This window comes from Ranitomeya variabilis, chromosome 6 (assembly GCF_051348905.1).
Source record: "Ranitomeya variabilis isolate aRanVar5 chromosome 6, aRanVar5.hap1, whole genome shotgun sequence".
NCBI classification, from domain to species: domain Eukaryota; kingdom Metazoa; phylum Chordata; class Amphibia; order Anura; family Dendrobatidae; genus Ranitomeya; species Ranitomeya variabilis.
In genome coordinates this window covers 235,325,621-235,340,446 of record NC_135237.1, presented here as the reverse complement: position 1 = coordinate 235,340,446, position 14,826 = coordinate 235,325,621, and the positions used below count along the sequence as shown (strand labels likewise).

General features: G+C 45.4%; 1 protein-coding gene and 1 pseudogene across 13 annotated transcripts in view; one reads left to right on the top strand and one right to left on the bottom strand.

Annotated features, from left to right (window-relative positions):
* Positions 1-14,826, top strand: part of CTNND2 (catenin delta 2) — a 3,400,942-nt gene that overhangs the window by 2,726,896 nt on the left and 659,220 nt on the right. For 6 of the 13 annotated variants that reach the window (XM_077269511.1, XM_077269500.1, XM_077269502.1 and 3 more), the window contains one exon: positions 14,510-14,635. The exons of 3 other annotated variants lie outside the window; for them this stretch is intronic. In XM_077269511.1, the coding sequence (XP_077125626.1) occupies positions 14,510-14,635 (126 nt within the window). The remainder of the gene's footprint in view (positions 1-14,509; positions 14,636-14,826) is intronic. 4 more of the 13 variants (XM_077269506.1, XM_077269501.1, XM_077269504.1 and 1 more) reach the window with 1 other exon arrangement.
* Positions 4,217-14,194, bottom strand: LOC143782097 (piwi-like protein 1 pseudogene; annotated as a pseudogene).

Sequence of the window (14,826 nt, the reverse complement as noted above, 5' to 3'; positions counted from 1 at the left end):
CCACACAGAGTTCTAGCAGCAGACACATCTTTACAACAACTGTTAAGAGGAGACTTTGTGCAGCAGGCCTTCATGGTAAAATAGCTGCTAGGAAACCACTGCTAAGGACAGGCAACAAGCAGCAGAGACTTGTTTGGGCTAAAGAACCCAAGGAATGGACATTAGACAAGTGGAAATCTGAGTTTTGGTCTGATGAGTCCAGATTTGAGATCTTTGGTTCCAACCACCGTGTCTTTCTGCGACGTAGAAAAGGTGAACGGATGGACTCTACATGCCTGTTTCCCACCGTGAAGCATGGAGGAGGAGGTGTGATGGTGTGGGGGTGCTTTGCTGGTGACACTGTTGGGGATTTATTCAAAATTGAAGGCATACCGAACCAGCATGGCTACCACAGCATCTTGCAGCTGCATGCTATTCCGTCCAATTTGCATTTAGTTGGACCATCATTTATTTTTCAACAGGACAATGACCCAAAACACACCTCCAGGCTGTGTAAGGGCTATTTGACCAAGAAGGAGAGTGATGGGGTGTTACGCCAGATGACCTGGCCTCCACAGTCACCAGACTTGAGCACAATCGAGCTGGACCACAGAGTGAAGGCAAAAGGGCCAACTAGTGCTAAGCATTTCTGGGAACTCCTTCAAGATTGGTGGAAGACCATTTCCAGTGACTACCTCTTCAAGCTCATCAAGAGAATGCCAAGAGTGTGCAAAGCAGTCATCAAAGCAAAAGGTGGCTACTTTGAATAACCTAGGATATAAGACATATTTTCAGTTGTTTCAGACTTTTTTGTTAAGTATATAATTCCACATGTGTTAATTCATAGCTTTGATGCCTTCAGTGTGAATTTATAATTTTCATAGTCAGGAAAATACAGAAAAATCTTTAAATGAGAGTGTGTGTCCAAACTTTTGGTCTGTACTGTATAACAGAGACAGCATGAGCCGATGATGGGAGAATAGTCTCATCATCCGGCGTCTGTGTTCAATTGTAAAAAATAAGTCAAAACATATACATAATTACATACATATTCATATACAAAATATGTTCTCACCGAAAGCCTAATCCTCAATGCCTGTGTCTCCTGCAAACCAAATCAAAAATAATAAACCAATATATACTCACCTTTCTGCCATAGTCCATTTAATACCAAGTGTCCAGCCTCGATCTCACCCGGCCTTCGGCAATACACTGACAGGAGGTGATTAGTGATGAGCGAACGTGCTCGCCACAACTCGTTACTCGCCCGAGTATCACTATGCTCGTGTACTCGGCGAGGACCGATTTTTTTCCAGGATTATTCGGCGGGAGCTCGGGTCTCAGCCCTGCAATTCTGGCACTCTTTAGAACGCCAATGACAATGCAGGGATTATCTGCCATGCCCTGTAATGCCGCAGCCATCTTTGTTGTGGTAATAAAGTGATTGGCTGGCCGCACAGTGTCATCAGGTCCATAAGAGACCTGACGCTGCCCTGCTCGCCGCATTCTGCTCCGGACATAGCGAGTGTAGGGAGAGCTGCTGCTTAGATAGGGTCAGAATCATCCTTTTAATAGTTAGTATTGGTCTGCAACTATTCAGTCCACAACTGAATTCGGGGGTTCAGAGTGTTAGTGGTCGAGTTCCCGCCTCTGCACAGGGGGAATCTCGGGCCATCTCCGCTGCGGTCTCCCATTCTTCTCCTACCGCAGTGGAGCCTGCTCAGCGGAGACGTCGGTCCCAGCGTCTCGCTCAGTCTGACTCTGTACAGAGAGTTACTGCTGCTTTTCCTGCTTCTGCCATTGAAGTCAGCGCTGGGCAGCGGCGAGCAGATGCTTCTGGGACTAAGTCCTGCTTTTCTCGTTCTGAGCATGCCCAGAGTAAGATCTCTCAGTGGAGATCGAGGGTCACATGATCAGACACTGCAGCTAAGGCCATTGGTCCTTCAGGAAGGTCCTGTAGGTGCTCACGCTCTGTGGCAGCCTCTCATTGGTCCTTCTAAGTTAAGGTCCTGTACGTGCTGCAACTATTTAAGGCTTGCATGGCCGCACGGCCATGCGCTAGTATTGTTCTATGTTGTACCTTGCGACAGTGTGGTCACGTATGATATTGTTCAGGGACTCGGCTGAAATAAGCCCCTAGAATGCTGGCACCTCCGGTGAGGAGTTTGTGTGTTTGAGTATTCAGGACAATACATTTGAAAAAACTGACCGTCACATCCAAACATAGATCAAGTGTGAACAGGTGCTGAACCTTAGAGTCACCAACTCCTATACAGTCAAGCAAAAAAGGCAGCACACTGCAGCGCTAACACATGCAAACATGAAACACAGAAATTGAACTGCATTACTGCACTAAAAATATGAAAAATGAGAGCGTTTAGCGCATAAAAAAGGCCAATATTATGTGTACCTGGTAGTCACTTTACGGCATCTCTCTTATACCAGGTCCTACGCTTTCCTTCCTCGCTGAGAATAAACATCTCCATGTGAATGGGTACCTATGAAAACCTCTCATGAGACTAACATTCTCTTTCTCTGTGGAGGGGTACTGGACCTGCAGAGGTAGCTCATACCGCTATTTAGTTCTGCCTATTTGCTAGCAGCAGGTTCTCCTGCACGGTGGACCCCGCTCTGCGAACGCATATATTATAATAAAGTCTCTCTATTCATTTGGTGCATTCCGCTAGCCCTAACACAGAGATTGCAGAAGTGGAAGTGGATGTGATGCTCATGGTGCATTCAGAGGACGAGGCCTTGGCCAAGCTGAAAGTGGGCCACAACAAAGACCCACATCTTCTCGCTCGACCTTCCTGTCCCAGTTTCTAGGGGACCACAGCACATCACTATTGAAGCCAGAGCAGTTTGAAATGGTTGCTGATTGAATAGCGGATAATGCTTCCAGTCACTTAGCCAGCACTACCACCACCATGTCTTCCACCCGGTCAAGTCTGAGTAGCTGTGAGTGTGGACTGGATATTCCTGACCCTGATCCTCCCACCATGCCGAGTGACCTGAGACAACTGATCCCACACTTGGACGCTCTGAAGAGCTGTTCAGTTTTCCCTTTAAAGATTCTGGACTCTTGGCTGGTCAACCTGAAGTGGGGACAGATGAGATCTCATGTAACAATGCCCAAACATTTGAACAGCCACGGTCATATGGAGGCAATGGTGGGAAAGTGTCACAAGAGGTGGATGATGATGAGATACAATTGCCAGAAAGTCAGGAGGAGGAGCAGGGTGCGGATATAGAAGACGAGGTGGTGGATGACATAGTGACTGATGTAACCTGGCAGGAGGACATGCAGAGCGCGGACAGCAGCACACATGGAGAAGGAGGCATATCACCCCAACAGGCAGGAAGAAGCAGTGTGATGTCCACAGACAGAATGCGTGCATCCGTTCCCCGTAACACCAACATGAGGGAAGTTGCCATTCCAACTGTTAGATCTTCCTGAGTCTGGTTATTTTTTAAAGACTCTGCCGATAACCCCAAACAGGTCATTTGCAGCACCTGCCATGCCCGCATCAGCAGGGGTAGCAAAACTACCAGCCTGACTACCACCAGCATGATCAGGCAAAAAACACCCGACTTTGTGGGCCGAACCACAGGCTTCAGGAACACTGTCTGCAGGTGACACCACTGCTTCTTCCACTGTTTTGCGTAGAAGCCAATCCCCAGTTCGCCATGCATGTGGAGATGCCTCTAGCCCCCCACCTGTTGTTGCCCACAGTCAAGTATCGTCATCATCAAGCCAGTCCTCGTCCTTGTCCCAACACAGCCTTCAGTTGTCTATACCCCAGTCATTGAAACGCAAGCAGAAATACCCAGCCAACGCCCCACAGGCCACAGTACTAAATTTTAACATTTCTCTTCTGCTTGTGCTCAAAATGTTGCCTTTTAGGCTCGTTGAGACGGAAGCTTTCCGCAACCTGATGGCGGCCGTCCCAAGGTACTCGCTCCCCATTTGCCAATATTTCTCCCAGTGTTCCGTACCAACATTACACCTGTATGTGTCCCACCACATTACCCATGCCCTCAACAACGCTATTACTGGGAAAGTTCACCTAACCACGGACATGTGGATAAGTGCTTGTGGGCAGGGACGGTACATCTCACTGACGGGACACTGGGTTAACATAATGGAAGCCGGGACCCAGTCGGACCTTGGGATGGAACACATCCTCTCCACGCTGAGAATTGCGGGCTCTACATCAATCAGGGTTGCCCCCACAGTCTACCACTCCTGCACCTCCTCCTCTTTTGCACTGCAGCACTTCCTCAGCCAATCAGCAACAGACTGGCTGATGATGAAAAAGTCATACGATTCAGGTCTGGTGACTTCACTATCAACTATTGTTCCCTGTGGTGGATTCTGGAGCCCACAGCCCATATTGGCAAAGAATCTGGCATTTATTCTTTTCTTCACCACCATCACGGGTAGTCATGGGCTTTAATCCTGTTTAGCAGACTTGATGCAGTCCATGAACTGTGGGATCTCATAGTTCACTAAGGTTTTGAGCTGCCCGTCGCCTACTCCTTCTCTGTAGATGATGATGTGGTGCGGTAGGCCTACACTAGTCTTACTCCACATGTGCAGCGCCGCTTTCATACAAACTTTCAGGCCATCGACAATCTCTTGTCTCTGATCCTGGATGACGCATCGGGAAAACTAGCGAGTCATTTGCTTATTCTTGCTAGTGACAAAGCCAGCAATAGATCTCCTCCCCTGCAGGGTGTCGTGGTAGCAATCAATCCCAATGATTATCGTTTTTTCCAGCAACATCTCCACAGTCCACAGATCTCCTCCTAACTTCCAGTTCATCTGTAAGGTGATTTTGGTGCAGACGGAGAGGACAGTCTGGGGTTTGCTCAAGGTCCTGGCAACGATGTATTGACTGGGGATAGGGAAGTCCACGCAAAGGTGCTTCTTGATGGCATCGTACTTCATCTTATTAATGCTGAACAGTATACAGGCGACCATCTCGGTGTGGTCCATAATGGTCTGCTGGGAGGCCTGGAAGTCCTTTACTTCAGCCAACACCGCCCAGTTCATCTTGATGCATATTTGCTGTGCGATCTTGAAAATGTTCTGCAGAAGAGCGTTCGCTGCATCCTAATTTCTTCGGGTAAAAGAACAGCCAATTATTCATATCTCTGGGGATGATCAGGATGGTACCCCTCAGCTCTCACAAGCAATCAGCAAACCGTGGACTATATTTAGCAGATTTGTCTTTTTGCAGGATTTTTTCTGGAGGTGCGATTCTCCCTTCAAACTGTAGGAGTTTGGTATCGAAATTCAGCCCCCAGTCACGTAGCTCTTTCTGAATGCTCTCATCCTTGTGTATGTAGTTCACGAACTTCCCAACTTGCCGATCCCTCTTTTCTGATGGTAAGCGAACAGTGTGAATGGCCAGGATTTTGATGACGTTGAAGTTGTTTCATTCTGTCTTTCAGACCTGTTAGGTTACATAACTCTGGCACCAGTATGATGGCTCCGTCTGTGGTTCCAGGCTTGGGCCTCCAGGGGATGTTCATGATTATCGGCTGTCTCATGTCTTTCACTTGTTCATTGTATTGGTTCTTAAAGTAGTCCACAAAGCTGATCTCACTTCCGTCTGCCTTCTTGAAGATGGACGCTGTAGTCATGTTCCAGGTGATCTCGTCTATACTGTAGGTTTTAGTGTAGCACTTGGTAAGGACGATCTGTCCAATCAGCTCCTTGCAGCAGGTGTCCTGGAACCTCTGAGGGCTACACAAGGAGTAGAGGCTGCTCATGATGTTGTGCACAGTCTCGTTCCTGAGGACTTTATGGCTGACATCAATGCTCAACATGATGCTGGACTCGTACTGGAGGATGGAGGTGGAAAACCCCAGGCAGATGGTGAGTCGGTGGGCTCTGACTTTGGTGGTGTCACTTGGGTTGTAATAGTTGTGTCCTATCTGCTTCACATCCATTATCTTCAGGAGTCTTCGGAAAATGATGTTATAGAAATGGAAGCTAGTGGGCGAGGTCAGTGGAAGCTCGTTGGTCAGGGTGATTGTTATCCGCACTTTCTCTCCATTTTGAGTTTGGCTGAACACCTCGGTGACCTTATTCAGTCTTTTTGGTAAAAACAACATGGTTCCATCAAACGGCCATGCCTTCCTGATGGTTTCTTAATGCTGGTAAGGGAGGCCATACCACAAATACTTGGACTCCATGGCAGGATTGAAGTCAACATGATACTGGTACAGGTCCCACTGTGGTCGGACACCAGCTTGATGTGGTTGGTTACAAGCGCAATCTTGGTTCCAGAGGCACCAGCTTTAAATTTTTGGACGTGTTCGATAGTGTGCCGGGTGTTCACCCCGAATTCATGGAAGTCACACCTATGGCCGCCCCGTTCCCCAATAGAAACTTCTGAAAGTCCGGCTTACACCTGCAGAACCTCGGGGGATGGTCTCTCTGCTACTGCTGCTGGCAGACCTCTCTGGCACCCTCTTCCAATGAGCAAAGGCTCAGGCTCTGGCTGCTGAGGTCTGACTGCTGGCTGGGGTCCTTGGGGCTGCTGTACCTGTCCAGGTGGTCTTTGTGGAGCCTGCTCCTGCACATGAGCTCGGCCATGGGCCCGGGATCTTGCCTATCCGCTCATCTTTTACTTCGTCCACAAACCACACACTAGTGTGTATTGTGCCTAGTTTTTAATGAGGCCTTCATCAATGTTTCCTCATTCTCCACCACTAGATCAAGATGGTGAACATGTTGTATGCTGCTACAGCCATTCAGTTTTTGGGCAAGGGTGTCTATGATACCCATAAATAATTTTTTAAAACTGTAACCCCCATGGGGAAATGTTTGTCAGCCCATTCACTTCGTGTATGGGCATTACAAGTCTTGGAGACACGCTCCTTAACATTTGGCCTAGTTTTTAGTAAGGCCTTCATCAATGTTTCCTAATTCTCCACCACTAGATCACCAGGTTTAACGTGTTCTGTGCTGATACACCAGTGCAATTTTTGGCAAAAGTGTTGGAAGAGGTGAGTCTTCAGGTATTTTTTGAAGGTTTCTATGGTAGGCGAGAGTCTGATGTGTTGGGGTAGAGAGTTCCAGAGTATGGGGGAAGCACGGGAGAAGTCTTGGATGCGGTTGTGGGAAGAAGAGATGAGAGGGGAGTAGAGAAGATCTTGAGAGGATCGTAGGTTGTGTGCCGGTAAGTATCGGGAGACGAGGTCACAGATGTATGGATGAGACAGGTTGTGGATGGCTTTGTATGTCATTGTAAGGGTTTTGAACAGGAGTCTCTGGGCGATAGGAAGCCAGTGAAGGGCTTGGCATAGGGCAGAGGCTGGGGAATAGTGGGGAGACAGGTAGATTAGTCAGGCAGCAGAGTGTAGGATGGATTGGAGTGGTGCCAGAGTGCTAGAGGGGAGGCCAGAGAGTAGGAGGTTGCAGTAGTCAAGGCGGGAGATGATAAGGGCATGCACTAGTGTTTTTGTGGTGTCGCAGTCAAGGAATGTGCAGATCTCGGAAATATTTTTGAGTCTGAGACAGCAGGAGGAGGCAAGGGCTTGGATATGTGGCTTGAAATTGAGGGCAGAGTCGAGGATCACCTTGAGGCACCGGGTGTGTGGGACTGGGGAAATTGGGCAGCCATTGACATTGATGGATAGGTCTGGTGGAGGGGTAGAGTGAGATGGGGGAAAGATGATGAATTCTGTTTTGTCCATGTTCAGTTTTAGAAAACTAGCAGAAAAGAAGACTGGGATAGCAGACAGACATTGTGGAATTTTGGCGAGTAAGGAGGTGAGGTCAGGTCCGGATAGGTAGATCTGCGTGTCATCGGCGTAGCAATGATACTGAATTCTGTGGGATTCTATGAGCTGTCTCAGGCCGAAGGTATAGATGGAGAAAAGTAGGTGTCCTAGAACAGAGCCTTGAGGAAAACCGACAGACAAGGGGCGAAGTGAGGAGGTGGCGTGGAGGAGAGATACACTGAATGTTCGGTCTGTCAGATGTGACGAGATCCAGGATAGGGCCAAGTCTGTGATGCGAAGAGATGAGATGATCTGTCGCAAAAGGGAGTGGTCCAGTGTCAAAGGCAGAAGACAGGTCCAGGAGAAGGAGGACAGAGTAGTGTCGCTTGCTCTTGGCAGTTAGTAGGTCATTGATGACTTTAGTTAGGTCAGTTTTAGTTGAGTGATGGGGTTGGAAGCCAGATTGTAACCGGTCAAAGAGGGAGCAGGATGAGAGGTGGGAGGACAGTTCAAGATGGACGTGGTGTTCCAATAATTTTGAGACATAAGGGAGAAGAGATATTGGGCAATAGCTAAACACGGAGGATGGGTCGGGGAGGGCTTTTTGAGGATGGGTGTGATCTTGACATGTTTGAAATCTGAGGGGAAGACACCTGTTGTGAGTGAGAGATTGAAGAGGTGTGTTAGGGTTGGGATGAAGACTGTGGCAAGGTTAGGGATGAGATGGGAAGGGAGCGGGTCAAGCGTGCAGGTGGTGAGGTGTGATCTTGACAGGAGGGTGGACAGCTGATCTTCTGCCATGGTGGAGAAGCTGGTTTTGGAGGAACAGGGTTCAGCAGCTAAGAGGGGCATTGGGCGCTGTGGGCCAAAGCTTTCTCTGATCATATTGATCTTCTGTTTAAAGAAGGAGGCAAAGTCTTCAGCAGAAATGAAAGAGGAGGGAGGGGGTGTGGGGGGACGTAGAGTAGAGAATTGAAAGTGTTGAAAAGCAGTTTATGGTTGTGAGACATTGAGGATATGAGAGATGAGAAGTAAGTTTGTTTTGTGGCAGTGAGCGTGGACTTTAAGCTAACGAGGGACTTCTTGTATGCAGTGAAGTGGTCGGCAGAGCGGGATCGCTTCCACCTCCTCTCAGCGATCCTGTAGGCCATTCTCAGTTCTTTGGTCAGGCTGGTCAGCCAGGGCTGCCTGTTGAGTGTCCGAGTTTTGCTATGCATGAGCGGGGCGGATGAATCAAGTGTTGCTGTTATTGTGGTGTTATAAAAAATGGTAGCAGCATCTGTGTCATGAAGGGAGGCTATGTCTGTAAGAGGGAGAAGGGACTCAGAGAGTGTTTGTAAGTTGAGGTGTTTGAGATTTCTGCGAGGGTGAGTGAGTTTGTGGAGCGGAGTTGCACACTAGGAGAGGAGAGGAAAGAGAATGTCAGTAAGTTGTGGTCAAACAAGGGGAGGAGTGTTGTGAACTCTGTTTTTGGGCTCCCTCTAGTGGTCACAAGCGGTACTGTGTAGTGTTGTCTTTCTGCAGGTTGGCAGCTTCAGCTGGTTCGTTATCCTTGGTTGGTTTTCTATTTAGCTCACCTGGATACTCAGTTCCTTTCCTGCTCTCAATGTATTCAGTGCTCTTCAGATTCCTTGTGACTACCTTGCTCCCAGTCTCTCCAAGACAAGCTAAGTTTTTGTTTGATCATTTTTTGATTATCAGCATTCATTATGTTTTTAGTCCAGCTCGCTAAAATGTGATTTCCTTGCTTGCTGGTTGCTCTAGGGGACTGAGTTTCTCCCCCCACACCGTTAGTTGGTGCGGGGGTTCTTGAAATCTCAGTGTGGATATTTTGTAAGGGTTTTTTACTGACCGCACAGACCCCTTTACTATTTTCTGCTATCTAGTATTAGTGGGCCTCATTTGCTGAATCTGCTTTCACCCCTGTGTATGTGCCTTCCTCTTACCTCACCGTTATTATTTGTTGGGGGCTTCTATATCTTTGGGGATTATTTCTCTGGAGGCAAGAGAGGTCTTTCTTTCTCTCTAGGGGTAATTAGTTCCTCAGGCTGGCTCGAGACGTCTAGGATTTTTAGGCACGTTCACCGGCTACTTCTAGTGTGTTTGGATAGGTTCAGATTTGCGGTCAGTCCAGTTTGCCACCTCGCTAGAGCTTGTCCTATGTTTGTTACTTAGCTGGAGTAATTTGTGATCCTCAACCACTAAGGATCATAACAGAGGAGTGAGTTAGTGAGATTAGTAAGGGAGAAGAGGCAGGTGAAGATGAGGTCCAACTTGTGGCCATCTTTGTGAGTAGCCTCAGAGGACCATTGAGTGAGGCCGCAGGAGGCAGTGAGCGATAAAAGTTTAGAGGCAGCTGAGGTGTAAGTGTCAATGGGGTTATTGAAGATGATAGTGGGGATATCAGCAGAGAGGAAATGAAGTAGCCAGGTGGTGAAATGGTCAAGAAAGGTGGAGATGGCTAGTTCTGGGGGGCGGTAGATGACAGCCAGCTGGAGGTTGGAGGGGGAATAAATGCGGAAGGAGTGCACCTCAAATGAGGGAAGAGTAGCGGAGGGTGGTAGTGGGATTGGAGTAAAGGACAGGAGCAAGCCAACCCCTCCACCACGTGTGTTGCTGGGGCGAGGGGTGTGAGAGGTAGAATCCGCCATAGGAAAGTGCAGCTGGAGAGGCTGAGTCAGAGGGGGTGAGCCAGGTTTCAGTGATGCTGAGGAAGGAGAGTTTGTTGGTGATGAAGAGGTCATGGATAAATGGCAGTTTGTTGCAGACAGAGCATGCGTTCCATAGTGCTCCAGGTAGGGGGGCCGGGGGAGGGGGGGCTGAATGAATGGGTATGAGGTTATCATGGTTGGGGAAGCGTGCAGAGGATCGTGGCAGAGGGTTAGAAATTAGTGTGGGGATGTGTTGAGGAGGGCCAGGATTTGGAGATACATCACCAGAGATGAGGAGTAGCAGACAGAGCGTTAGAAGGTGGGAGCAGGATAGGACATGATGGGGCCGTATGTGTCTGGAGAAAAAGGATTGTATGTGGAGGAACAGTTCTGAGGAGAAGGTGAGATGGCTGGGAAGGATGGAGGAAGAAATGACTAGTTCTTTGCTGGGTGTAGGGATTGCAGGAGATTGTAAGAAGGAAAGTAGTATGGGGGTGAAAGAGAAAAGAAACCGAAACATTGTAGTGGTTTGGTATTCTGTTACCTTTCAGTCAATTCCAGTCCAATTCTGTCTAATTCAAAGTAATTAAAAGGTTGTAATTTAAAAGATGGAATGTGAAAGATGCATGGATCAGACTACGTCTGGGTCAGACTCATGGGTCTGAATATATCCCCAGCTAAGGGCAATCAGGTGTGAATGAGGAGGTGGGTGGGTATGGGAGACCAGATGTAGAGAGTTAAGCAAAGGTCATAAAGAAAGGGAGGGGTTGGACTGACCACTCAAAGAATAACATAATGAGAGAATAACATAATGCCAGAATAACATAATGAGAGACATGAAACAGGTCATGGAAACAAGATGATGCGTAAGAAAGCATACCAGAAAAAGATTATATGCGCTGCTCATAGACACTCAGATGCCAGGGAAAGCATAGAAAATCAATGCAATATACAGAGACATTCAGGATTCAGGGAGAGCTGGGTACATTCAGTGCATACCATAGACAATGCAATATACAAAACATTCAGGATTCAGGGAGTGCTGGGGACATTCAGTGCATACCATAGATAATCAATGCAATATACAGAGACATTCAGGACTCAGCGAGAGCTGGGGACATTCAGTGCATACCTGTGGGAAGAGGAGAACAGCTCAGTTAGATTGTACAGATGATGATGATGATAATATTGTAGCAGTGATGAGTGGCCAAATACATTCTAGAATTCAGTCTGTGGGAAGAGGAGAACAGCTCGGTTAGATGGTACAGATGGGACAGAAAGTATGCACGTCTCATAAGTGGTCATGTGATGATTGCTTCAAATAGCCTGCAGAGCAGAGAGATATTAGAGAAATGTCAAGGAAGATTTAATGTACAGAATTGTAAGGTCATACACTTGAGCTGAGAAAAGGAAATGTACAATTATATATTAAAGAATAAAACACTTACTAAAACTGCCACTGAAACATCTTATGCATGTTAAACTAAGTACGAGAGAGATCTAAGTTAGACCCTCATACCCTTTTGGCTTGTGCCAAATACCGTAGTCAGTACCAAAACTTTTTTCTTTCCACTGCCACTTTATAATCAATCATAGTTCAGAGTAAAAATGTATCTAACATTCATACTGTGTATAATTGAATAACACTGGTCAACAGCATTTTTGGTGCCAAAGATATTTCATCGAATTTAGGGTATTTTTGGGGTGCTGATTCTGAATATGTCATCAGTTTTGCCAGATTGGCTCAAGTTTTTGAGATTTTTGGTATCTTATTTATAGCACTTGTTGGTAAATGCGACGCATCATCTCATTAATTTCTTTGGATTAGTACTTGAACTGAGCAGTTCTCAATATAGTTTTGTGTTAATTAGTGTTCTAAAAGTTTGTTCATAGCTTGATTTTTGCACTAACTTTATGTTGTTGTCTGTTTTCCAGTGAAAAGCATGAACTCATCAAGAAGAAGTTGTCTTAACGATCCAGACTCATTCTGTTACATTTGTGGTGAATACACACTGCCAAAACATAGAAGAAACATAACAGACTTCGTAAAAAAAGTGTATTTTGCCTATTTTGGGGTTATGCTTGGGGACCAAGACAAGTTTTGGGCACCACACATAGTGTGCAAAGCATGTATCGAATTATTACGAAAATGGAGCAAAGGACAAAAAAAAGCTTCAAATTTGGTGTTCCAATGGTGTGGAGAGAGCCAAAAAATCATCATGATGACTGTTATTTATGGTAAACACAGGTACAGGCACATCTTCACAATGAGGGACAGGCCTTCTTGCAGATTCCATGTTACTCCCATTTTCGTTTCTTATGCTTATTGAATCCTTGCACTTGCACTGCACAGAAATAACAGTCATCATGATGATTTTTTGGCTCTCTCCACACCATTGGAACACCAAATTTGAAGCTTTTTCTTTGTCCTTTGCTCCATTTTCGTAATAATTCGATACATGCTTTGCACACTATGTGTGGTGCCCAAAACTTGTCTTGGTCCCCAAGCATAACTCCAAAATAGGCAAAATACACTTTTTTTACGAAGTCTGTTATGTTTTTTCTATGTTTTGGCAGTGTGTATTCACCACAAATGTAACAGAATGAGTCTGGATCGTTAAGACAACTTCTTCTTGATGAGTTCATGCTTTTCACTGGAAAACAGACAACAACATAAAGTTAGTGCAAAAATCAAGCTATGAACAAACTTTTAGAACACTAATTAACACAAAACTATATTGAGAACTGCTCAGTTCAAGTACTAATCCAAAGAAATTAATGAGATGATGCGTCGCATTTACCAACAAGTGCTATAAATAAGATACCAAAAATGTCAAAAACTTGAGCCAATCTGGCAAAACTGATAGCATATTCAGAATCAGCACCCCAAAAATACCCCAAATTCATTAAAATATTTTGGACACCAGAAAAAAATTTTTTTTTTTGTTGACCTGTGTAATCAATCACCCTCACACCCAGGTGAAGTTAGTCAGGTAGATGAGAAGTGATGGGCTTCATTACAAAATGTGGTCCCTAATGCAGCATCTCTGCTGAATGTGGCTGGAATGAAGCCCATAAACACGCCATCTCACTTCATTTATATGGGTAACTTCAGCCTGATGAGAGTTGACATGGATTATGCTATTGGATGATAAATGTATACTTTGAACTGGGATTACTTATAAAAACGTATTGGAAAGGAAATAGTTTTGGCACTGATGATTTTACTGATATGAGGTATTATCCTTTTTTGTTCTTCCTTCTACTGTCATTGTCATCTGAATCAGCAATATAATGTATTGATTGAGGGTATATTTATTACTCTACATTCTTATCATTAAAGAACACGTCTTGTTATTAATGCATAAACCTAATGTAATGCATCAGTTTTAGTGCACTATAACTTTATGTTCTACTGGAAACATTTTAAACTTGACAACAGATTCATGCTGCCTGAGCCACAGACAACATGAATAAGATTGTGGCTTTGTCATTTCAGGGAGCTATATTTTATTCTGAAATGCTCCAGTTTTTGAGAAAAGATACAATTAAAGGCCGTCCAGAAACCATGCATTTCAGGCGACCATTATTTGCTGGCTTCTTCCTGTCCAGCTTCCCTTGATTGACTGGATTCTTCCTACACACACATGTAGGGGAAGATCTGTCACTCCAGGGAAGTAAGTCATGGAGAAGCCACCCTGGATATGCCTCTTGGGCTAGTCACCCAAACTTCATGGTCCCCAACCTGCTTTTGAATGTGTTTTCTCTGACACATCATAACTTTTCATAGTAAAACATACCTGGCTGAAGCAACAGAGTTGGACCATGATTCATGCTGCCTATGGTTTGGCAGCATGAATCGGTTGTCACATTCCCTTTAATGCAGAGGTTTGAACTCATGATGAATAATATTGTGGATGTTTTATTATGATAGTAATGTATACCATGTTTATTCAGTTTAATATAGATGTGTTCACTGCCAGTATTAATGATGTCATTTGTCATGCGCTTTTATGAATGATGCCATCAAATAATCTTTTAAGCTTCAAGTAATCAATTTATGAAATACCAGCATAGATATGTGGTGTATAAATAGTGTAATTATTGCAATGACTGACAAATGACTCATTGATTTGTGGTAGCAGGATTCCCCAGGCCTGAAAGTGAATGAGGAAAGCGGATATTCACCCACCCTTCAGTCTGAGCCAGACAACGCTCTGTATACTCTCTCCCAGGGCCAAGCGACCAGAGTCAGTTCCCAAATTCAGGTATTCTGGCTGTCTATCCACTTGTTTTTGTTATAATACAATATGTTTGATGTACAAGCTGAATTATTACATCAAATAGATGTTTACATTTACAATCAAAATCTAGTTTTCTCACTAAATTTTGTAGTCCGTAATACAAATACTAAACACCCATCTGTCAATCTGTTTTTATTCTCTTCTCTTTTATTTTA